Source organism: Lygodium microphyllum, chromosome 26 (genome assembly GCF_053477565.2).
Source record: "Lygodium microphyllum isolate KBCC chromosome 26, Lygodium_microphyllum_v1.1.10, whole genome shotgun sequence".
Taxonomy (NCBI): Eukaryota; Viridiplantae; Streptophyta; class Polypodiopsida; order Schizaeales; family Lygodiaceae; genus Lygodium; species Lygodium microphyllum.
In genome coordinates, this window is record NC_141160.1 from 54,209,514 (window position 1) to 54,234,861 (window position 25,348).

The following is a 25,348-nucleotide window of genomic DNA, read 5'->3' on the forward strand; positions in this document are numbered from 1 at the left end:
AATGGTTTGCCACAATGGCCAGGATCTGACAATTTGACATGTTGGAATCACAGAGGGGAAAGTATTGTGGACTACTTGATAGGCTCACTAGCATTGATACCAGACATCCAAAACTTTAAGATATCTAAGAGACCAATTGGCATAGCAGCAGATCATGCTATTTTGACATTCATGCTCTCTTGTGTACATATGAAACATGAAACACCATGCCTTCCTAAACATCCCAAATACTACTTTACAGAAGACACTTCACACATCTACAGTGCTTCTCTACAGACCAGTTTACATACATTGGACTTGAGTAGATCGTTGGAAGAATGTACAAGGGATTTAGTAGAGGCCATACATGGATGAGCCATATATGCATTCCCACACACCCTACCCCCATGTAGAACCACACAATCTACTGCTCGCCGCCAAGCAAAGGCATTCTTCAAACACCTTGTGCGGAAGAAGAAACGAGACTACTTAGCAAAACCAGAAGCAGAGATATATCAGCTATTTTTGGCGCGGGATAGCAAGAGCGCACGGAAGATGTTTCATGAAAGACAACCCCCCATACAGATTACATCACCAGATGCTTGACTTGACTATGGAAGAGAGTTATATGACCTATCAGGAGAGCCACCTATGCAGCCCCTAGAGTGCTTAGGCCAACACAGTGGTCTTTCTTCACATGGAAAATGGTTAGGGATGCAATTTATAGATTACAAAATGGGAGGGCATAGGATGAGGATGAACTAGTAGCAGAACATTTCTTACATGCTTGTGACATATTACCACCCATATTAGAACATATGTTCAATATAGTAGTATGTGAAGGTTTCCCTATGAGTTGGTCAAACAATACTATAATTCCGCTATTTAAAAGTGGTGATCCCCTGATTCCTAGCAACTAGAGGACTATCATGATCGGTCATACTTTGGCCAAGATATATGGATCTATATTGGAGCATGAACTCAGTGAGTGGGCTGAAATGCAAGGCAAGAGAGCACAAGGACAGGCGGGTTTCAGACAAGGATATACCACGCTGGACCATATTCTCACACTTAGAGCCATTATTGAGGAGGGTTGAGCCCGAGACGAGAGGATCTATTGTTGCTTTGTAGACTTTCGCAAAGCTTTTGATATAGTGCCTCGTACACGCATCATGCAGAGATTGCAAGACATTGGAGTACTAGAGGGTATACGATGGGAGGTCTATGCATTATATGAGGCAATGACAGGTCATATACGAGAACCTGGGGGGCTATCAGAGAGGATTGACACTACCATAGGAGTGAAACAAGGATGTCCACTTTCACCCACATTGTTTGGTCTATACATAGATGAAGTGTCTAATTACATAGACCAAGGAAGAGGAGCTGGAGCCAGCCTGGCAGGGGTGTTAATACCAATATTACTGTATGCAGTTTGATTACATAGACCGAGGAGGAGGAGCTAGAGCCAGCCTAGCAGGGGTGCTGATACCGATATTATTGTATGCAGATGATATTGCTCTTATTTCAAATTCACCGGAGGGATTGCAGTGCCATCTAGATGCTTTACACATCTTTTGTAGAGATAAAGACCTCACAGTGAACCTTGGGAAGACCAAAACCATGGTTTTTAATACTTCAGCAGCATGGGTGACTAGATCTATGTACTAGTTCACATTTGGGAGAGACATACTAGAGCATGTGAGGGAATATGTCTATTTGGGAGTCACCTTCTCTGGCCCACGTTTTTCGTTGAGAGGGGCATCAGAGGCACGTCTGGCACGTGGATATGCAGCCCTAGGGGCACTTGAGAGTCAATGTGCTCACATACAGTTCCAGGAGCCCCGCACCAAACTCTAGTTGTTTGACACCCTAGTCACACCTACATTACTATATGGAGCAGAGATATGGAGTTGCAGCTTGTACCACAGGCGTCTTAGCCCACTCACTGATTAGATTGGAGTAGAGAGGGATTATTATGATGGTTGGGATAGCATGGAAAGGCCATTGATCATGATGATAGCACGCATGATTAGGAGTAAGCCCTCCACCCCACATCCCATTGTCAAAGCAGAGCTAGGGGCAACACCTATAGTTACGGAGGCACTCTTTAGGGCAGTGACCTTTTGGCACAGACTATGGGAACTTCCACGCCATAGATACTCTAGATTGGCACTAACCTCATCTAGACAACTAGCAGCACGAGGCGAGAAGAACTGTTGGTTTTCACAGATGGCTATTTGGATGATCCTACATGGTTTGGATATTGATAGTCTTCCACCTTTGGATTATAGCCTTGACTGCCCTACACTTTCTCTCAGCCGATCAAAGTTGAACCACGTAATCTGATATCTTGAGGATTGAGACAGCAAGGACATGGATCCATCCACCACTCCCTCTAGGATTGAGGATGGAGTTCTACAAGAGTCATTTCTTGTGTCTCTCTGATGATGGTTTCACTATTTGGCCAGCATATATGGACACCCATCTCTCCCATAGCGTACGGATTGCTATCGGACAGATTCTCACCTCCTCACATAGGCTTCAGATGGAGATAGGCAGATGGACAAATACCCTAGCAAAGGATAGGACTTGCTAGCTTTGTGTCGAGAGCCTGAGACAGAGGAGCACTACATATGCAAATGCACAGTATACTATGACATACGAGGACGGTACCACTGCCTCTTCTGTGATGGATTTGGACCCCTTCATCACGTCATGGAGTATGAGGACCAGAGATGCCTAGGTCTTTTTCCTCCTAGAGCTCGAGAGGCACCAAACTGCACTGCTGCGAGACAAGAGGCCAGCTCACCTAGAGGGACACACACACAGAGCAGTGACAGACTTCTTCTACAAAGCTGACCCTATTGACACTACCAGCCTAGCAGAGACAGAGTCACCCCGCTAGACACCTTACAAGCCACACCGTGGAGTCACATTGGATAGAGCCATTTCCCTTCCTCGAGCATGACAACCCCGTCTACCAGGACCACGTCCGAGGAGGCCACACCACAGTCGGATTAGAGCCATTATCACAAGACACCGAAGACTCACCACCAGGCATATCAATGAAGCAACTAGGGACCGCATCATAGCTGAGATCATGTGCAGATCTTGAGATCAGCTACAGCCCATAGTCTCCACCACACTTTTGTACATGGTTCTATCAGATCTCGTTCTCCTTTCCTTTCTTTTTTCTTTTCTATCGATGGAACAACACTACACATGGTTCAACCCTAGTATAGTCCCATCGTATAGTTATTTTCAATATTGTTTCATAGGCCACCCACTTATTTGTAATGTTATCTTTACCTTACTGATGAGATGACATTAGACATGGACGTACTCTAGATTTTGTATCATAGGCCACATTGGCCTTATGTAGACATCTCTCTCTCTCTCTCTCTCTCTCTCTCTCTCTCTCTCTCTCTCTCTCTCTCTCTCTCTCTCCATAATGTGTAGCGGCTACCCTAGTGGTAACCCACTAAGTTGTCAACCCAATGGATTGGCTGGTTGGACTGTTGATGCGTAGAGCAAAAGCCTACAAGCACTTGTGGACTTCTTTAGTGTTGTACCGCTTAGCAGGTACTCTACCAACACTCATAGAACACTATAGTAGAGGATTGTCTACTCTACAATAAGTAGTAAGAGCCAACACGTGGTCATAGACTTCTAGTCCCATACAACGAGCAACTACTCCACCGACACCCATAGAGCACTAGAGCTGAGGACAAGTCAAGGTAACTGTTGACAAAACAAGAGAGGTCTATTGTTTTTTGCGGCAAGCTTTTGTGAAATATGTATGATTAGGTGAGCTTCAATGTTGATCCAAGCCCCCTACTACCTTCTTTCTTGCCACATCCAAACAAGTTCTTTTAATCTGGCATACCTCCCATCTTATATCATCTTGTTCGCTCTTATATTTGTGTTCATTGTTACCTTCCATTGTGCCCTGTTTTCTTCAGCCTTTAGCTAGTAAAATTTCATATATACATGTTAAGCCATGAAAAAATCAAGTGCAAAGTAATCCTCAAATTATTAGCCAATCTACATGGCTCTAATATAACCCTAAAAAGAAATATTAATAAAAATCAAAGTAAAACCAAAAACTGAGACTCCTTGGTGGGACAAATGTGTCAAAAAGTTCTATAAAAGGGGACCAAGGGAATACTACCTTTCATTCCCACATTTACCAACTTTCATGGCAATTATGACCTAGCCTTCCATCACCATCACTCAATCTCATCCCCTCTCCTAGCTTGCATCACCATTCCTACTGCCACCACAACTCCTATCAGCATCCTGCAACCTATCCAAGAGGTGCTCCCAGCAATCATCATGTTGCTACCCCACTGTAGCCATGGCCCACAAAAGCCCAAACAGGTGCTACAGATGCAAATGCAAGGCCTACAGTATATCAAGATATCCCACACTATTGAGAGGGGATATCTCCCCTAGACTACTCATGGAGCCCCTAGATCAATGACACTTGGACCCCACTGCTGCCACGACCCACAACCCAAACAAGTGCTAGATGTCCAGATGTAAAGCCTACAACATATCAAGATACCCTACACTATCCAGACGGGATACATCCCTTAGACTACTCATGGAGTCCCTAGATCAGCGACACTTGAGCCAATTCCTCCTTCAAATTCACAGGCTCCGCACATCATTACTCTAGTTTGTTAGCAGTCATGTTTGTGATACACTGTCATCTCCTGCCTGTGAGCAGACGGGGACATTAGGAGCATTGACACGTTTGTCATGTGCTTTGACGGAGGAGGTAGCTCATTCCAAAGCATGCATTTCTTTCTCAATCGGTTTAGGTGTGTTCACACTGAATTTCTCGACTTTGCCAGTCAGTTTCCAGCCCCTGCAAATGTGTGATCTGTCCCACGATGGCCATGTCAGCATTTTCACTGCTGCTGACTGCATTTATTGCAGTCAGGCATTTTTGGCCCCAAATTGGCAGGTCGGCCAGTTTACCTGGTTTTCAGCTATTTATAGCTAACGGGTGGGCTGGGGAGATTATTTCTTTCTTTCAGCAGGTACATACACATTCAGATTGCTGCATTCTTCTCTGTCTCCAGCAAAAGCAGCTGGCTGCACTCTGTCACCATCACTGTCACCATCTGTCATTGTCATTGCTGCTGTCATCATTTCAGCCTGATCCAGTGTCCCCACTGATGCCTCAGGTTGCGTGCAAGAGTCAGTGCTGTGTGCATGGACAGATCTCTCTCTCTCTCTCTCTCTCTCTCTCTCTCTCTCTCTCTCTCTCTTTTTTCGTAAAAGGTAATTGTATTAATTACGAAAAAAAGTACAAGATGACTTGATTACAAGATACATGACGCCAATCCAGGCCATCATGTGAAAAGGGGCTAAGTGCTACAAGTTACAAAGTTATGGCAAGGGGGGAGATGAAATTGCCATAAGCCAGGGACGTAAGTCCTCCCTAGAGAGCAAATCAGAATGCCGGAGAAGATCCAACTGCCAATACAAAAGGCCCTTAAGCCTCGCAATATGTCGCTGAACATTATAGGCGGAGTCAAAAAGAAAAGCATTCCTAATGGTCCAGTTATGCCAACAGCCCCAATATCGAAGAAAATGATACATGAGTTTCATATGTGGCTGTGCAGGAGTGGGGTATTTGGGCTGCCCGAAAACCCAATCAAAGGGGCGCAGGGTGAATCCAACCACTCCTTGCCAAATAGCCGACAAAAAGAACCAGACTTTTTTTGCGACGGGGCAAGAAATAAATCTGTGGCGGGCTGATTCCACAGCAGTGGTGCAAAAGAAACAGTTGCCATTGGAGATTCGTCGCTTGGAAAGAGCCGACACAAGCGGAAGACCACCAATCATCACTCTCCAAAGAAAGACTTTACATTTGAAGGGGGTCTTGTTCAACCAGCCCTCCATCACAGTTGCCCTCCACCATGACTGGGATTTACGTAAGCCCCATAAAGCATTGGCTTTGGTAACTAACCATTGTTGATCTTTGATTAGAATATGATAAACTTGATTAGCAGAAGCTTTGCTTAAAGTCAGCCGGCCTTGTAGGTCCCAATCCTGCCAGGGATGATCTGAAGCGAGGGCAGGAAAGGGTTGTCTGCTCTGGAGCATCCGCAAAAGCTGTTCCCATAAAGGCCTATATCCCCGCGGGATCCTGTAAAGCCTCTTGGCTGTACGAAAAGATATAAGCACATTGCGACTAGCAAGGGTGGCATCCGCGACCGAAGACAAGCCCAAACGAGCCATCCGGTTGAATTGTGGTCTAAGCTCATGTTTGCCTTCCCATGCAAGTAAACGCGAGACTGCCAATAATTCCAATTGAAAAGAATTAGTAGCCAAGCGATCCTCCGCTGGATGCCACTGAGCCTTTAGGAGGACCCGTTGCCAGGAACATACCAAATGATTAAGCAGCGACGAAGAAGAACTGGAGAACCTCGAATCAACATTAAGAACATGCCACCAAGAAGTCCGGGTTTGGGTATTGCCATGTAGAAGCCCATGGCTCTCAAGGAAATAACGGGCTATATCGACCCATGGATGATGATCCGAGCACATGGCGCGGAAGAGAGACCAACAGAGTGCCTGCATGTGAGTTTGGGCATCTAAAATAGCGCCGCCACCCATGCGTTTGGGGGTGCAGGCATGCGACCAAGAAATCCAGGAAATACCTGCATGCAATGAGTCCTTCTTCCATAGCATGAAGCGAATAGACTGAGTAAGAGCATTGAGAGTCGTAGTAGTCCAGGGCAACAATGGCAAAAAATATGTGAGCATTGGCAACATAATTGTCTGGGCCACTTTGAGACGAATATGGAAGGGCCAGGCTTGAGATTTCCAATACATAAACTTAGCCACCATTTTCTGAGAAATCCACTGCAGAAGCTGCTTTGGTGGAACGTCGACACCCAAAGGGTACCCAAGGTGCCTGACAATGGAGCCACGAGGAACAACCAGACCCTGCCAGTCCAAGGACTGCAAATCCGACTCCGTGCAGCTGAGAATGGCTGATTTGAGCGCATTGATGCGAAGGCCGGAGGCTTGACCAAAGATGCCCCAAACATCCAATGCGCGCTTGAGGTTGTCCTTGTCCGCACGCAAAATCATAAAAGTATCATCCGCCAGGGATTGGCTAATGAAGTGCTGTCCTGAAGGAAGCGACAGACCGGCCAACTGAGAAGAGACTACCATATGGGATAACATGGAAAGAACTGGATGTGTCGCGAGGGCAAAGAATAGCAGGCTCAAAGGGCATCCTTGTCTGACAGATTGGGCAAGTACAAATGGCTCTGTAACACCTCCGTTCAGCATGACTCGCGAAGACGCTGCCGCGCTAATGGTGTAGATTAGACGAGACATCCGGGGACCAAAGCCCATAGCCGACATAAGTTCAGCAACGAAAGACCAATCCAGATAGTCAAAAGCCTTTTCCAGGTCCAGTTGAATCAGTACTACCTTCTGGTTAGAATGCCTTGCATAATCAATAGCTAGTTGAGCATTCAATACATTGTGCAGAATATTTCGGCCCTTAATGAAACCATACTGTAGAGGATGCACAATGGCCGGGAGATGCTTATGAAGCCGATTCGCCATTATTTTGGAAAAGATTTTGTACATTGAACCCATCAAGGAAATGGGGCGCCACTGTGTCAACCTAGATGGCGAAGGAACTTTTGGAAGCAGTTTAATAAGGCCTTCTTTCCATGAGGAAGGCATGATCCCGGTTTGCCACACCTGCTGAAACAAAGCCTGCAATGGTTTCGCCAGTTGGGTAGCAAAAGCTTCAAAGAACTCATTGGTGAGACCATCCCATCCCGGGCTTTTATCCTTGGGCAAATGTAACAAGACGTCCATAACCTCTGCCTCACAAATATCGGACTCCATAGTAGTTTGCATGTCCTGCGGTAGCTGATTGCGGACCAGGTCATAAAAACCCGAACGGGCCTGAGTGATTTGATCTGAAGGTGGAGAAGTGGTGCCGAGAAGGTCACGGAAATAATTCCTGCACATATGCACAATAGTCTGCGGATCCATGATAAGGTGACCTTCTGCATCCTCGAGTCTGGTCATATTCTCCCTAGCAGGAGAGGCGTGGAGAGCTCGAAAGAACTTATGGGTTTGACATGCATTATCTTGCAACGTCTCTGTCAGATGTTGCAGTTTGGCCTGCTGATATGATTTCAATTGGAATTCTTTAATAAGATCCGCCACTCGCATGGCCAGTGCGAGCAGAAATGCATCATCCGGAGTGTCCACCAGCAGAGAACGAACCAAAGCCAGCATGTCCTCGGCTGCCTTGCGACTCTGCCGACAAAGAGAGGCATGGTAGATCCCATACTGCCGAGCAACCCGCTGCACATTAGAGAGCAATCGCTCAAATGACGCAGTGCCTTGAGAAGAGAAGTCCAAGAGAAATCTGTCAATCAATTGCTGCATATAGCCCTGAAAGATTGCATGCTTCAGGTAAGACGAATTGAAACGCAAAGGGTGTCTCTCCAGAAATTGCTTGAACGGGGCAATGGGTTGTGCAAGCAGCTCAAGCTGCAGAGGGAAATGATCCGACAAGGCATATTGCTGCAACACTTTTATGTCGAGCAGCTCAGGAAGAAAATCATCATTCTGCATGATATATATACGATCCAATCTCGACCATGTTGTTGCATACTGGGCAGAATGGAAAGTAAACCCTGTAGAAGACGGGTGTAGCCAGCACCAGAGGTCTTGCTTAAGAACGGCAAGAGCCAACGCCTGCCACATACGACTTTCCGGCGTATCCATCACCGAATGCTCCGATGTGGACTGGGAGGAATCCACACACATATTGAAATCCCCCATGAAGAAGCCCCGTCTGCCAAGTGACAAGGAGGTCTGCAAAGTCTGCCAAAGCGCCCGACGAGATAAGGAATCATTTGGAGCATAGAGGCCAAGTAGCCATAAGATTTCCCCTTCGAATAAAATTTCAATCACCAAAAAACGGCCACGAACATCATTTTTAATTAGAACAGGCTGATATTTGTCATGGACAATCATGAGCACACCCGAATAATGCATGGCCTGTGACCCTGCATAAAACAATCTAAAGCCATGGCAATCTACCACTTTTCCGGCTTCATCGTGACTCTTGTGCTCAACAGCGCACAGGACATCCCACTGATTTTCATGCAACACAGACCACATAGCATGTTGCTTGTGCCGAGAACAAATTCCGCGCACATTCCACGTGGCGATTTTCATGTATATTCAAAACAAAATCAGGTACGAGGCACTGCTTGCCTCGATTTGACTTTGTCAGCGAGAATGTCCAGGACTCCCTCGTCCAAGAAATCCGCCAACACTGCAAAAGAGTTCTGCGGACCAGATTTGGAAGTAGACGGTATATTTGCTGGCTTTGGGATGGAACGGGGATAACGACGGTCCCACGGGGTAATGACATTACCTCTGGTATCAAATGCCAGCTTAGCAGAGGGACCCTTTGAACGATCCGAAGACATTTTCCTGGCGGGCTGATGAAGGGGGGCAGAGAAAACCATAGCAGGAGCCGAGCGCTCAGAAGACTGCATTTCCTTCCTGCGCATATATGTACGCATGGAATCTTGTGAGGTAGTAGGCACATTGTTCTCCATGGCCGCAACAACCCTGTTGCCTTTTTTTGCACGTACTTCCACCCAATTAGCGGCGCTGGAATCCAGACCTGCAACCTGTTGTTTACCTTTGGCCAAAGCTTGGGGCTGATGGGTAGCATCCAGCGACGGGGCATCACACACCATATCTTCCTTCCATGGGCGGCACAGCATGGCCATCATGGGAAGTGTGTTGCTGTTCCGGGCATTCGGCCATAAAATGCCCCAACTGTCCACAGGAAAAGCAATGCCCTGCAAAATTGCCCCATTTCAAACGAAAGTGTAATGGGTGCATGCCAGAGCAATTGAGGCGTAACCAGGCAGGCCTTTTTCTTGCAGTGTCCCATAGCATACACAAGCGGTTGCGATTCACAGCCCGGAGACTGGGAGGGACCAGAACAGTGCCCACAGCGGCCATAGCATCCTTCAATAGTGGCCAATAAACAGCCGGACAGTTTTCCACCTCGACCCAGACCGGGCATTCACGTTGCAGCAGACGCTGAAAATCTGCCATTGGACGCCATGGAACCACATGAAGCAACCGGCGTTCAAAAAACAAAGGCAGTTTAGACAGGAGAGCAGCACGGTGCGTCTCTGATTTCAACAGGACCTCAAAAAAACCCCGGGAGCCAACAAAAATCTCTTCAACACATTCCCCTTAGCAGATGTTGCAACCACTGGCGAATACGGGAAAGCAACGGGATTCAACCAGTGAAGAAAAGTATCACAGCGCGATCATAAAATACCGAAAAGGAGCGTAGGACAGTTTTTGGGTCCACGGTGGCGTCCAGCACATCGTCAGGTGCAGAGTCAGAAAAGACTTCCTGATTATGTTGAACATAATCGCCAAGCAAAGTGTTTGCAAATTCCAGCAAATGTTCCCAGTCCACTTCCTGAGAGTCCACCGAATCCGAAGCAACCTGAGCATAGGACCGATCCTGAGAAACGCCTATCTCTTCCGAAGCATGCTTGGTACGTTTACCCGCAGGCTGGATGTCGGGACCAAGGGGCATCTCGTCGTTGCACGGAACCATATCCTCAGGTTCCTCCGCATCAGAATCCGGGCCCAGTGCTGCCACTGTTTGATCTATGAAATCCAGATCCAAACCAGCCATCGTATATGATGATTTGATCTCGAAGGAGGACTGACCCTCTCTTTTGCCGGCTCGCTCGCTTTCCCTTTTTTCTGTACAGAGGCGCTGTCCAGGGGTGTACTCTGCAAGGAGAGCTAATGAAATCTGAGGTTTACCTGTCACCGTGCAGGGGCAGACAGGCGAAACACAGGTCTCCACAGCAGGACGGGACAGGCTGGGGTGCCGGGCAGGGGTCCGTCAGCAGTGTCCGGGAACAGGGCGTCAGGGGTATGCTACCATGGATAGGGCGTCAGCGACAGGGCGTGTGGGCGTGGATAGGGCGGAACAGAACACGCTAGCTGCTCCAGGAGCAGGGCGACTGCTCCCGACGGCTCCAGGAGCAGGACGTCCGAAAGACGACACCAGAGATGCCGCTGGCAGCGCAGGGCGCAGACGCGACTGGCAGAAGGAGGCAGAGATGCAGCCCTCGATTGTGGTGACGACACGCAAACGCCCGGCGAACAGAAACGACGACGAGGCTGAGGCGAACGGGGGGTGCCGACAGGTAGGGCTTCAGGCGGCGACGGCGCAGGTTCTCTCTCTCTCTCTCTCTCTCTCTCTCTCTCTCTCTCTCTCTCTCTCTCTCTCTCTCTCTCTCTCTCTCTCTCTCTCGCTCCGTGTTCGTGGTTCTCTTCTGTTGTGCACTCTCACATAGTCAAGCACCATGCACAGGCGATTTTGATTTGCCATCCTCACAGTGGGGGAACCAGAACAGTGCCAACAGCCGCCAAGGCATCTTTTACTAAAGGCCAATACACTGCAGGACAGCCTTCAACTTCCACCCAAATCAAGCATTCCTATTGAAGCCAATGTTGAAACTCCGCCACAAGTCTCCATTGCAGAACATGCACTAACTGGCAATCAATAAACAAAGGCAACCTTGTCAGAAGGGCATCACGATTCTTAGATGAGTTAAGTGATACCTCATAGAGATCCCGTGGTTCCACAAAAATTTCCTCCACACATTCTTCCTGCAACAATGAATGCAACCATTGACAGATCCAAGAAAGCACAGGGAACTTGCCCGTGAAAAAGAGATTAACATCTCTCACATGGAAACCCGAAAAAGAACATAGCACTGCTTTGGTGTCCACACTAGCATCCAGAACATCATCCTTGTTAGTGTCAAGAAAAGCATTATGATTATGCTGAACATAGTCACTCAATAGAGTATTGGCGAATTCCAACAGGTGATCCCAATCAGTGACCTAGGCATAAGAGCACACCGAAGGCTCTGAGGGGAAAGGAATCTCTCTCTCTCTCTATGGATTACAAGATACATGGCGACAATCCAAGCCATCATGTGAAGAGGTTCTAAGTTCTACAAGTTACAATGTCATGGCAAGGATGCGGAGGAAATTGCCATATGCCAGGAACGGAGGTCCTCCGTAGAGAGCAAATCAGAACGATGGAGAAGAGCTAACTGCCAATACAAGAGGCCCTTGAGCCTCACAATATGCCGCTGAACATTATAGGCGGAGTCAAACAGAAAAGCATTCCGAATGGTCCAGTTATGCCAACAGCCCCAGTATCGAAGAAAGTGATACATGAGCTTCATATGGGGCTGTGCGGGAGTAGGGTATTTGGGCTGGCCAAAAACCCAATGAAAGGGACGTAGGGTGATACCAACACCCCTCGCCAAACAGCCGACAAAAATAACCAGACTTTCTTAGCGACGGGGCAAGAAATAAATCGGTGGCGGGCGGATTCCATAGTAGTGGTGCAAAAGAAACAGGTGCCATTGGACATTCGTCGCTTGGAAAGAGCCGAAGCAAGCGGAAGACCCCCAATCATCACTCGCCAAAGAAAGACTTTATATTTAAAGGGTGTCTTGTTCAGCCAGCCCTCCATCACAGTTGCCCTCCACCATGACCGGGATTTACGCAATCCCCATAAAGCATTCGCTTTAGAAACTAGCCATTGATGATCTGTAATCAGAAGATGATACACTTGGTTAGCAGAAGCTTTGCTCAAATTCAGCCGGCCTTGTAGGTCCCAATCCTGCCAGGGACGATCCGAAGCAGGGGCAGGAAAGGGTTGTCTGCTCTGGAGCGCCGTCAAAAGCTGTTCCCATAAAGGCCTATATCCACGAGGGATCCTGTAAAGCCTCCTAGCTGTACGAAACGATATAAGCACATTGCGACTGGCAAGGGTGGCATCCGCAACCGAAGACAAGCCCAAACGTGCCATCCTGTTGAATTGTGGTCTAAGCTCATGTTTACCTTCCCACGAAAGTAAACGCGAGACTGCCAGTAATTCCAATTGAAAAGAGTTAGTAGCCAAGCGATCCTCCGTTGGATGCCACTGAGCCTTTTGAAGGACTTGTTTCCAGGAACATACCAAATGAGTAAGCAGCGATGAAGAAGAAGTGGAGAACCGCGAATCAGCATTAAGAACATGCCACCAAGAACTCCGGATTTGGGTATTGCCATGCAGAAGCCCATGTGCCTCAAGGAAATAACGGGCTATATCGACCCATGGATGATGAACCGAACACATGGCGCGGAAAAGAGACCAACGGAGTGCCTGCATGTGAGTTTGGGCATCTAAGATAGCTCCGCCACCCATGCGTTTGGGGGTGCACGCATGCGACCACGAGATCCAGGAAATACCTGCATGCAATGAGTCCTTCTTCCATAGCATGAAGCAAATAGACTGAGTAAGAGCATTCAGAGTCGTAGTAGTCCAGGGCAACAATGGCAAGAAATAGGTGAGCATTGGCAACATAATGATCTGGGCTACTTTGAGGCGAACATGGAAGGGCCAGGCCTGAGACTTCCAATACATAAACTTAGTCACCATTTTCTGAGAGATCCACTGCAGAAGCTGCTTTGGGGGAACATCAACACCCAAAGGGTATCCAAGATGTCTGACAATGGAGCCACGAGGAACAACCAGACCCTGCCAGTCCAAGGACTGCAAATTCGACTCCGTGCAGCTTAGAATGGCTGATTTGAGCGCATTGATACGAAGGCCTGACGCCTGACCAAAGAGACCCCAAACATCCAATGCTTTTCGAAGGTTATCCTTGTCCGCACGCAAAATCATAAAGGTGTCATCCGCCAGAGATTGGCTAATGAAGTGCTGTCCTGTAGGAAGCGTCAGTCCAGCCAACTGAGAGGAGGCGGCCATATGAGATAACATGGAAAGAACTGGATGTGTCGCCAGGGCAAAGAATAGAGGGCTCAAAGGGCACCCCTGTCTGATGGAACGGGCAAGGACAAATGGCTCAGTAACACCGCCGTTCAGCATGACTCGCGAAGACGCCGCAGCACTAATGGTGTAGATTAGACGAGACATCCGAGCACCAAAGCCCATAGCAGACATAAGTTCAGCAACGAAAGACCAGTCCAGATAGTCAAAAGCCTTTTCCAGGTCCAGTTGAACCAGTACCACCTCCTGATTAGAATGCCTGGCATAATCAATGGCCAATTGGGCATTCAAAACATTGTGCAGAATATTTCGGCCCTTAATGAAGCCATACTGGAGAGGGTGCACAAGGGCAGGGAGATGCTTATGGAGCCGATTTGCCATTACTTTGGAAAAGATTTTGTACATTGAACCCATCAAAGAAATTGGGCGCCACTGTGTCAACTTAGATGGCGAAGGAACTTTAGGAAGTAGTTTAATAAGTCCTTGTTTCCATGAGGGAGGCATGATCCCCGTTTCCCACACCTGCTGGAATAAAGCCTGCAATGGTTTGGCCAGTTGAGTAGCGAAAGCTTCAAAGAACTCATTGGTGAGACCATCCCAACTCGGACTTTTATCTTTGGGCAAGTGTAACAAGACGTCCATAACCTCTGCCTCACCAATATCTGACTCCATTGTAGCTTGGATGTCCTGCGGAAGCTGATTGCGGACCAGGTCATAAAAAACCGAACGGGCCTGAGTAATTTGGGCTGAAGGTGGAGAAGCGGAACCGAGAAGGTCACGGAAATAATTCCTGCACATATGCACAATAGACTGTGGATCCAGGATAAGGTGGCCTTCTGCATCCTCGAGTCTGGTCATATTCTCGCGAGCAGGAGAGGCATGGAGAGCTCGAAAGAACTTATGGGTCTGACATGCACTATCTTGCAAAGTCTCTGTCAGATGTTGCAATTTGGCCTACTAATACGATTTTAACTGGAATTCTTTAATAAGATCGGCCACCCGCATGGCCAGTGCAAGCAGAAATGCATCATCCGGAGTGTCCACCAGCAGAGAGCGAACCAAAACCAGCAGGTCCTCCGCTGCCTGTTGACGGCGCCGACAAAGAGAGGCATGATAGATCCCATACTGCCGAGCAACCCGCTGCACATTAGAGAGCAATCTGTCAAATGACGCAGTGCCCTGAGAAGAGAAGTCCAAGAAGAATCTGTCAAGCAATTGCTGTATATAGCCCTGAAAAATTGCATGCTTCAAGTAGGACGAGTTGAAACGCAAAGGGAGTCTCTCCAGAAATTGCTTGAAAGGTGCAATGGGTTGCGCAAGCAACTCGAATTGCAGAGGGAAATGATCCGACAAGGCATATTGCTGCAACACTTTTATTTCGAGCATCTCAGGAAGAAAATCATCATTCTGCATGATATATATACGGTCCAACCGCGACCATGTTGTTGCATACTGGGCCGAATGGAAAGTAAACCCGGTAGAAGACGGGTGTAGCCAGGACCAGAGATCTTGCTTAAGAACAGCAAGAGCCAACTCATGCCACATACGACTTTCCGGCGCATCCATGACCGAATGCTCCGATGTGGACTGGGAAGAATCAACACACATATTGAAATCCCCCATGAAGAAGCCCCGTCTGCCAAGTGACAAGGAAGTCTGCAAAGTCTGCCAAAGCTCCCGGCGAGATAAGGAATCATTCGGAGCATAGAGGCCAAGTAACCATAAGATTTCCCCTTCGAATAAAATTTCAACCACCAAAAAGCGACCATGAACATCATTTTTAATAAGAACAGGCTGATATTTGGCATGTACAATCATGAGCACACCCGAATAATGCATGGCCTGTGTTCCTGCATAGAACAAACGAAAGCCATGGCAATCCACAACTTTTCCGGCGTCACCGTGACTCTTGTGCTCAACAGCGCATAGGACATCCCACTGATTCTCATACAAGGCAGTCCACATGGCATGTTGCTTGTGTCGAGAACAAATTCATCGCACATTCCACATGGCTATTTTCATGTGTATGCAAAATAAAATCAGGTACGAGGCACAGCTTGCCTCGATTTGACTTTGTCGGCGAGAATGTCCAGGACTCCCTCATCCAAGAAATCCGCCAACACCGCAAAAGAGTTCTGAGGACCAGATTTGGAAGTAGACGGCATATCTGCTTGTTTGGGGTTGGAACGTGGATACCGACGGTCCCATGGAGTAATGACGTTGCCTCTGGTATCAAAAGCCAGCTTTGCAAGCGGACCCTTTAGACGATCCGAATACATTTTCCTAGCGGGCTGAGGACGGGGGGCCGAGGAAACCATAGCAGGAGCAGAGCGCTCGGAAGACAACATTTCCTTCCTGCGCATATATGTACGCATGGAATCTTGTGAGTTAGTAGGCACAGTATTCTCCATGCCGACAACAATCCTGTTGCCTTTTTTTGCACGAACTTCAACCCAATCGGTGGCACGGGAATCCAGACCCGGAACCTGTTGTTTACCTTTAGCCAGAACTTGGGGCGGATGGATAGTATCCAGCGACGGAGCATCACACACCATATCTTCCATGGGCGGAGCAACATGGCCCGCATCTGAAATGTGTTGCTGCTCTGGGCATTCTGCCATAAAATGCCCCAACTGTCCACAGGAAAAGCAATGGCCTGCAAAATTGCCCCATTTCAAACAAAAGTGTAACGGATGCATGCCAGAGCAATTGAGGCGTAACCAAGTTGGCCTTTTCCTTGCAGTATCCCATAACATGCACAAGCGGTTGCGATTCACAGCCCTGAGACTGGGAGGGACCAGAACCGTGCCCACAGCGGCCATGGCATCCTTCAATAGCGGCCAATAAACAGCCGGACAATTTTCCACTTCTACCCACACAGGGCATTCACGTTGCAGCAGGCGCTGAAAATCTGCCATCGGGCGCCATGGAACCACATGAACCAACCGACGATCAAAAAACAAAGGCAGTTTAGACAGGAGAGCAGCACGGTGCGTCTCAGTTTTCAAGAGGACCTCAAAAAAACCCCTGGACCCAACAAAAATCTCTTCAACACATTCTCCTTGTAGCAGACTCTGCAGCCATTGGCGAATACGGGAAAGCAACGGGATTCGACCAGTGAAGAAGAGTATCACCGCGCGTTCATAAAACACGGAAAAAGATCGTAGGACAGTTTTTGGGTCAACGGTAGCTTCCAGAACATCGTCAGGTGCAGAGTCAGAAAAGGCTTCCTGGTTATGTTGAACATATTCGCCAAGCAGAGTGTTGGCAAATTCCAGCAGATGTTCCCAGTCCACATCCTGAGAGTCCACAGAATCCGAAGCAACCTGCGCATAGGAACGATCCGGAAAAACACCTATCTCTGCCGAGGTATGCTTGGTACGTTTACCCGCAGGCTGGATGTCAGGACCCGGGGGCATCTCTTCAGTGCACGGAACCATATCCTCCGGTTCCTCAGCATCAGAATCCGGGCCAAGTGCTGCCACCGTTTGGTCTATGAAATCCAGATCCAATCCAGCCATCTTGGATGACGAGCTGATCTCGAAGGAGGACTGACGCACAGGCAAGGGGGGAAATCAAGCGTGGGCAAAAGGCCGGACGCACAAGGCGGACGGGCGTGAACCAGGCGCAGAGCCCGCAGTGCACGCGAGCGACAGCAGGGCTGGAGGCGCAACTGACGGGCTACCAGATGCAGGCGAGGAGCCTGTGAGTGACGACACGAGGGCAGTGACAGGCGACGGCAGGGAGACAGGGCGGCTGCAGACGGGGTCGTCCCTGATGGCAGACAGGACGGATGGCAGGTCACACGATGGGTCAGAGGGGGCACACGGGCGGTGCAGACGCAGGCGAAGTCAGTCTGCTGGCGACGGGCGCAGCAGACCAATGATGAGAAGGCGGGGTGCAGCAAACAGGCGAGGGTCACAGGAGCAGGCGACGAGTGCAGGTGCAGGCGACGGGTGCAGAAGCAGGCGATAATCGCAGGTGCAGGCAACGGACAAACGACGGGCGCAGGAGCCGTCGACAGCGCGCAGCAGGCCCACGATAAGGAAGTCAACGGGGCGGCGGCCCAGCAACGGCAGGGGTTGATGGCAGGGTCCAACGGTTGCGCAGGGGCCAAAATCAAGTCGTTAGGTCACGGGGGTCCCAGGTCCGCAATCGCACAAGCTCTCCGCCATCGCTTCGTCTCTCTCCTCTCTCTCTCTCTCTCTCTTTTTTTTTTCGTAAAAGGTAATTGTATTAATTACGAAAAAAATACAAGATTACATGATGACATGATTACAAGAGACACGAGGGCCCTAGCCGAACGTGTGGGAAATCCGCGTACTAATGTACTACAAAGGTTACACCAATCATGGCAACGACCCAGAGGCTATTGCCATATGCCAGGGATGCAAATCCTCCCGAGGGAGCAAGTCGGAATGTCGAATGAGATCTAGCTGCCAATGCAAAAGCCCTTTAAGCCTGGCAATATGTCTCGGTACATTAGAGGCCGAATCAAAAAGAAAAGCATTGCGCATGGTCCAAATGTGCCAGCATCCCCAGTATCTGAAAAAGGGAAATAAAATCTTCATATGTAATTGTGGCGGCGTGGGGTATTTTGGGCGCACAAAAACCCAATCGAAAGGAGTCAGTGAGGACCCCACCACCGCTTGCCAGATTTGCGACAAGAGAAACCAGATATTCTTGGCGAGCGGGCAAGAAAGAAAACGATGTCTGGCCGATTCCACGGTAGTGGTACAGAAGAAACAGTTGCCATTCGAGATTCGACGCTTGGAAAGGGCCGAGGCAAGAGGAAGACCACCAATCATTACCCGCCAAAGGAAGACCTTGCATTTGAAAGGTGCCTTATTCAGCCAGCCTTCCATCAAGGTTGCCTGCCACCATGTCCGCGATTTCCGCAGTCCCCAAACAGTATTAGCTTTCACACCCAGCCAGTGATGATCTCGAATGAGAAGATGATACACCTGATTGATAGAGGCCTTTTCCAGACTCAACCTGCCTGCAAGGTCCCAGTCCTGCCAAGGACGATCCACAGCCAGGGCAGGAAAGGGTTGCCGACCGTGAAGCTCCAATAAAAGCTTGTCCCATAGACCACGGTATCCGCGCGGGATCCTGAAGAGTCTCCGAGCAGTCCGAAACGATGCGAGGACGTTGCGAGTGGCAAGGGTAGCATCCGCAATCGACGTCAGACCTAAACGGGCCATGCGGTTAAATCTCGGTCTGAGCTGATGTTTGTCTTCCCACGAGAGTAATCTGGAAACTGCCAGCAATTCCAACTGAAAGGAGTTAGACTGCACACGGTCCCCTACTGGATGCCAACGGGCCTTTTGGAGCACCACTTTCCAAGAGCCGACCAAGTGCAATAACAAAGAGGAAGAGGGACTGGAAAAGCGAGAGTCAGAATTAAGGACATGCCACCAGGAGGCCCGAAGCCGTGTGTTACCATGTCGTAGCCCGCTGTCCTCAAGAAAATAACGGGCTATGATGGTCCACGGGTGATGATCCACACACATGGCACGAAAAAGAGACCAACGAAGAGCCACCATATGAGTTTCTGCATCCAGAATAGCGCCACCACCCATGCGTTTAGGGGTACATGTATGCGGCCATGAAATCCATGAAATGCCTGACTGCAGGGAGTCCTTCCATAGCATGAAACGAACAGGATGAGTAAGAGCCTTCAAAGTAGTAGGCGTTCATGGCAGCAATGGCAAGAAATACGTTAGCATGGGTAGCATAATGGTCTAAGCCACTTTGAGGCGCACATGGAATGGCCACGCTTGCGACTTCCAATACATAAACTTCGTTGCCAGTTTTTGTGAAATCCACTCCAGTAGGTCCTTTGGCCTTACATCCACTCCCAACGGGTAGCCAAGATGCCTGACAATGGATCCACGGGAAACCACCTGACCCTGCCAGCCTAATGACTGTAAATCAAGCTCCGTGCAACTGAGAATGGCCGACTTAAAGGCATTGATGCGAAGACCCGAGGCCTGACCAAAGAGCGTCCAAACATCTAATGCCTTTCGAATGTTGTCCTTGTCTGCCCGCAAAATCATAAAAGTATCATCAGCCAGAGATTGGCTAATGAAGTGCTGCCCCAAAGGAAGAGACAATCCGGCCAGCTGAGCCGAAGCCGCCATTGAGGATAACATTGAAAGGACCGGGTGAGTTGCCAGGGCAAAGAAGAGAGGACTCAAAGGGCAACCCTGTCGGACCGAGCGAGCAAGGACAAATGGCTCTGTAACCCCACCATTGAGCATAACTCTTGAAGAAGCCGCAACACTAATGGTGTAGATCAATTGGGACATCCGTGTACCAAAGCCCATAGCAGACATGAGATCTGCAATGAAAGACCAGTCCACATAGTCAAAGGCATTTTCCAAGTCCAGTTGAATCAAGACCACTTCCTGACTGGAATGCCGCGCATAGTCAATAGCCATTTGCACATTCAAGATATTATGGAGAATGTTGCGACCCTTGATGAAACCATATTGGAGGGGATGCACAATAGCTGGAAGATGCTTGTGAAGCCGATTTGCCAGCACTTTGGAGAAGATTTTGTACATCGAGCCCATCAAAGAAATTGGTCTCCAGTGTTGCAGTTTTGACGGCGAAGGGACCTTGGGAATCAGTTTGATAACGCCTTCTTTCCATGAGGAAGGCATGACCCCTGTTTCCCAAACCTGCTGACACATGACCGCCAATGGCTTCACCAACTGCGCGGCCGAGTGCTCAAAGAATTCATTAGTGATACCATCCCAACCAGGACTTTTATCCTTAGGCAGATGCAACAAAACATCCATAACCTCCTCCTCGCAAATATCCGCCTCCAAAGTGGCTTGCATGTCAAGTGGAACCTGCTGACGGACCAGATGATAGAAGGCCGAGCGGGCATGCGTAACCTGGCTAGAAGGCGAGGGAGAAGAGCCAAGAAGTTCCATAAAATAATTCCTGCACATGGTGACAATGGTCTGCGGATCAGTGACCATGCGACCGTCCGAATCCTGGAGCCTGGTCATATTTTCGCGAGCCGGAGAAGCATGCAAGGCGCGAAAGAACTTATGAGACTGGCAGGCACTATCTTGCAATGTGTCAGTCAAATTATGCAGCTTGGCCTGCTGATAAGATTTCAACTGAAAAACTTAAATAAGATGGGCCAAACGCCTTTCCAGTGACAGCAGAAAATCATCATCTGGGGAATCCACGAGCAAGGAACGGACCAAAGCCAGTAAGTCCTGTGCTGCCTGTCGACGTCGCCGACAAATTGAGGCATGATGAATCCCATACTGCCGAGCAACCCGCTGCACATTAGAAAGCAGGCGCGCAAATGCTGCCAGGCCGGCAGAGGCGAAGTCCAATAAGAATCTCTCAATCAACTGCTGCATATAGCCCTGAAAAATTGGATGCGTCAAATAAGAGGAGTTGAAACGTAAAGGGAGCCTATCCAGCAACAGCGTAAAAGGTGCAATGGAGTGTGCCCGCATCTCAAACTGGAGGGGGAAATGGTCCGACAACGCATATTGCTGCAAGACCTTCATTTCCAGCATTTCGGGAAGAAAATCATCCCCCTGCATGATATACATTCGGTCCAGCCGCGACCAAGTAGTGGCATATTGTGCGGAATGAAAAGTAAAGCCTGAAAAAGAAGGGTGAAGCCACGACCAAAGATCTTGTTTAAGCACGCGCAAAGCAAAGGAATTCCACACCTGGCTTTCCGGCGTATCCATTACCGAATGCCCCAAAGTGGACTGAGAAGAGTCAACACACATATTGAAATCTCCCATCAAAAATCCCCTTCGGCCAAGTGACATGGAGTCCTGCAAAGTCAACCAAAGATCCCGTCGGGAGGCAGGATCGTTTGGAGCATAGAGGCCCAGCAACCATAAAATTTCTCCTTCAAATAAAACTTCGATTACCAGAAAGCGGCCCTGCACATCATTTTTGACAAGAACAGGCTGGTATTTTTCATGGACAATCATCAGCACGCTCGAATAGTGCGTAGCATGTGTCCCTGCATAAAACAGACGGAATCCATGACAATCCACAATTTTGCCTGCTTCAGCGTGACTTTTGTGCTCAACTGCACACAATACATCCCACTTATTCTCATGCAAGACAGTCCACATGGCATGTTGCTTATGGCGAGAGCAAATGCCTCGCACATTCCAGGTGGCTATCTTCATATATCTTTCAAAAAAGGGAATCAGGAACGAGGCGGCTGTTGCCTCGATTTCACCTTTTCCGCGAGATCATCTAGGACACCCTCATCCAGAAAATCAGCCAATACTGCATACGAATTCTGGCGACCTGCTTTAGAGGTAGAAGGAAAATCCACTGCCTTGGAAGCAGGGCGGGGATAGCGCCGATCCCAGGGTGTAATCACATTACCTTTTGTATCAAACGCCAGCTTAGCAGGTGGGCCCTTGGGGCCGTCTGTATAGGCTTTCCTTGTAGACTGATTACGGGGGGCAGACGGGGCGATAGTACGCGCAGCCGGCCGTGAGGTGAACATTTCTCTCCTGCGCATATATGTGCGCATGGAGTCCTGTGAAGCAGTAGGCCCAGGATCGGCCATGCCTGCATCCAACTTTTTACCTTTTTTTGGACGGGCCTCAATCCAATCAGTGCTGCGAGAGTCCAAACCCAGGACCTGTTGCTTGCCTTTATCCACAGCATTTGGCGGCTGAAGGGCCTCCTGTGTCGGGGCATCAAGGACCATGTCATCCTTCGGCAGCACAGCCTGTGCATCCTCGGAAGACGATTGCCGTTCAGGGCATTCGGCCATGAAATGCCCCAATTTACCACATGAAAAGCAGTGGCCTGCAAAATTGCCCCACTTCAAGCGAAAATGCAAGGGATGCATGCCAGAACAATTGAGGCGAAGCCACGCAGGCCTCTTCCTGGCTGTGTCCCATAACATGCATAGACGGTTGCGATTCATAGCCCTGAGGCTTGGGGGCACCAGCACTGTGCCCACAACGGCCATCGCATCCTTCAACAATGGCCAATAAAGTGCCGGGCAATTTTCCACTTCCACCCATACCGGGCATTCGCGTTGAAGCAGACGCTGGAAATCGGCCATCGGGCGCCATGGTACAACATGGACCAAGCGGCGATCAAAGAATAATGGCAGCTTGGACAGGAGTTCAGCGCGATGGGTTTCTGATTTCAACAGTACCTCATAAAAGCCGCGAGGTCCAAGGAAGATCTCCTCAACACATTCCCCTTGCAATAGATGATGCATCCACTGGCGAATATGTGAAAGCACGGGGATTCTGCCAGTGAAGAAAAGTATGACTGCACGGTCATAAAAGACTGATTTCGGACCGCAAGACTGATTTCGGGTCCACCGTGGCTTCCAGCACATCATCAGTTCCCGCATCCGAGAAAGTTTCATTGTTGTGCTCGACATAGTCGCCAAGCAGAGTATTGGCGAAGTCCAGCAAATGCTCCCAATCTATCTCCTGCGAATCCACAGGATCAGAGGCAACCTGCGCATAGGAACGGTCCTGAGGACCCATTGGCTCGTCAGGAGTATGCTTGGAACGTTTGCCCGCAGGCGGCAGTTCAGAGCCCGGAGGCATCTCCTCCGTGCAGGGCACCATATCCTCCGGCTCCTCGGTATCGGAATCAGGGCCAAGGGCTGCCACCGTCCGGTCGAGAAAATCCATATCCAGGCCAGCCATACTACTGTCTTGTGGCGTTGCCCGCTCTCTCGCTCTCTCTCTCTCTCTCTCTCTCTCTCTCTCTCTCTCTCTCTCTCTCTCTCTCTCTCTCTCTCTCTCTCTCTCTCTCTCTCTCTCTCTCTCTCTCTCTCTCTCTCTCTTCTCTCTCTCGCGCGTGGAACGGACGGAAGGTCGCACGCAGGGAGGCAGCACGGGTCGAGAGGACAGACAACGGCAGGGTAGAACGACCTGTGCACGAGGCTAAGGGGAGACGTCAGACAAGACGCAGAGCAGTGAGGCACGCTCGCACAGTAGGGTTCCGATCTGGGCAGACGGCGAATGGCCAAGGCAGAAGGCGGGAAGGCAGGAAACGAAGCAGAAACGAGGCAGAACGTGCAGGTACGGGCGTCCGCAGCGACTTGCAACCAGCCACAGGTAGGCGCCCATGAGCAGGTCGACGTCCGGCAGCAGGAGGCGAGAACGCGGCGGCTCAGGTCGACGTCCGGCAGCAGGAGTCGAGAACGCGGCGGCTGAGGTCAACGTCCAGCAGCAGGAGACGATAACGCAGCGGCTCAGGTCAACGTCCGCGGCAGGAAGCAGCAACGTCGGCGGCTCAGGAACCGGGCGTCCACAGGTAGGTCACGGACAGGGCACGACGGTCCTCCATCGCGATCCTCTCAACCTTCTCTCTCTCTCTCTCTCTCTCTCTCTCTCTCTCTCTCTCTCTCTCTCTCTCTCTCTCTCTCTCTCTCTCTCTCTCTCTCTCTCTCTCTCTCTCTCTCTCTCTCTCTCTCTCTCTCTCTCTCTCTCTCTCTCTCTCTCTCTCTCCGATCCAAACATCTTAGGCCTTGGCACAGACACTGACGACACCTTCATAGGCGGATACAAGGGATTATTGCTCGGGCTAGAGCTAGGTCCTCCATACCCACATGAGATTGTACCATTTGGAGCTCATTGTTACTAGATAGAGCTCTATGTTTTACACATAGCTATAGTTAGTTTCCTTTCTTATTTTGCTTTGTGCTACATACATATTTTGCCCAAACAGTTGTACCATCATACACATGATTGTAACTCATGGTCTCATAGGTCATTTTGGCCTTTTGTAGACATTAATATATCATTTCATCTCTCTCTCTCTCTCTTTTTTTCGTAAAATCTCTATCTTTTTTTTTTCGTAAAATCTCTCTCTCTCTCTCTCAAATGTAATGTATTATGTCATATCAAACAATGTGTTACCTCTTCTTTCTTCTTCATCAGAACAATATTAATCGCATGTTGTGTTTCTAATTCAGCTGAGGTCCTATTCAATGTTACAAGTATTTGATCCATCTCTTGCTCCTTGGCCTCCAGATTTCTTAACTTATTCTGTGGAAACATTATGCCGATAATATTATTCATTAACATTTTCATTTCACTAACTCTATAAAAATTAGAAAGATGAAGCAAATGTAAATTTTGGAGGATTTACCTGCATCTCTTGAAGTTCTGAAGCATGTTCTGTTCTAAGTTTGGATAACTGGAAAATTACAAGAACAATAAATCAGTTCACCTCACACAAAAAAGCTGCACTTACTTAAAAAGCATCATAAATGTTGACTTTCTTTTAATGTACCCACATGCTTTTGAGAATGAGAAATTGATAGTAGGAGACTATGTTGTGTGCACCTAAATTTGTGTAGCAAATAGCCATGTGAGTATCAGCATTTCTGTTACCTTTTGGCCATTAGCCACAGGAATGTTCAGCAATCCTGTCATTCATACAAGCCCTTGGCATCTCAATGTC

General features: G+C 48.9%; 1 protein-coding gene and 1 pseudogene across 1 annotated transcript in view; one reads left to right on the forward strand and one right to left on the reverse strand.

The window, feature by feature from the left end:
- LOC148013284 (uncharacterized) overlaps positions 1-25,348 on the reverse strand; it is a 71,141-nt gene that overhangs the window by 19,963 nt on the left and 25,830 nt on the right. Inside the window, exons 14-15 of the mRNA XM_087667702.1 lie at positions 25,034-25,081; positions 24,802-24,930 (exon numbers count right to left, since the gene is read on the reverse strand). Coding sequence (XP_087523828.1) covers positions 24,802-24,930; positions 25,034-25,081 — 177 coding nt within the window. The remainder of the gene's footprint in view (positions 1-24,801; positions 24,931-25,033; positions 25,082-25,348) is intronic.
- LOC148013285 (uncharacterized) lies at positions 1,473-11,609 on the forward strand (annotated as a pseudogene).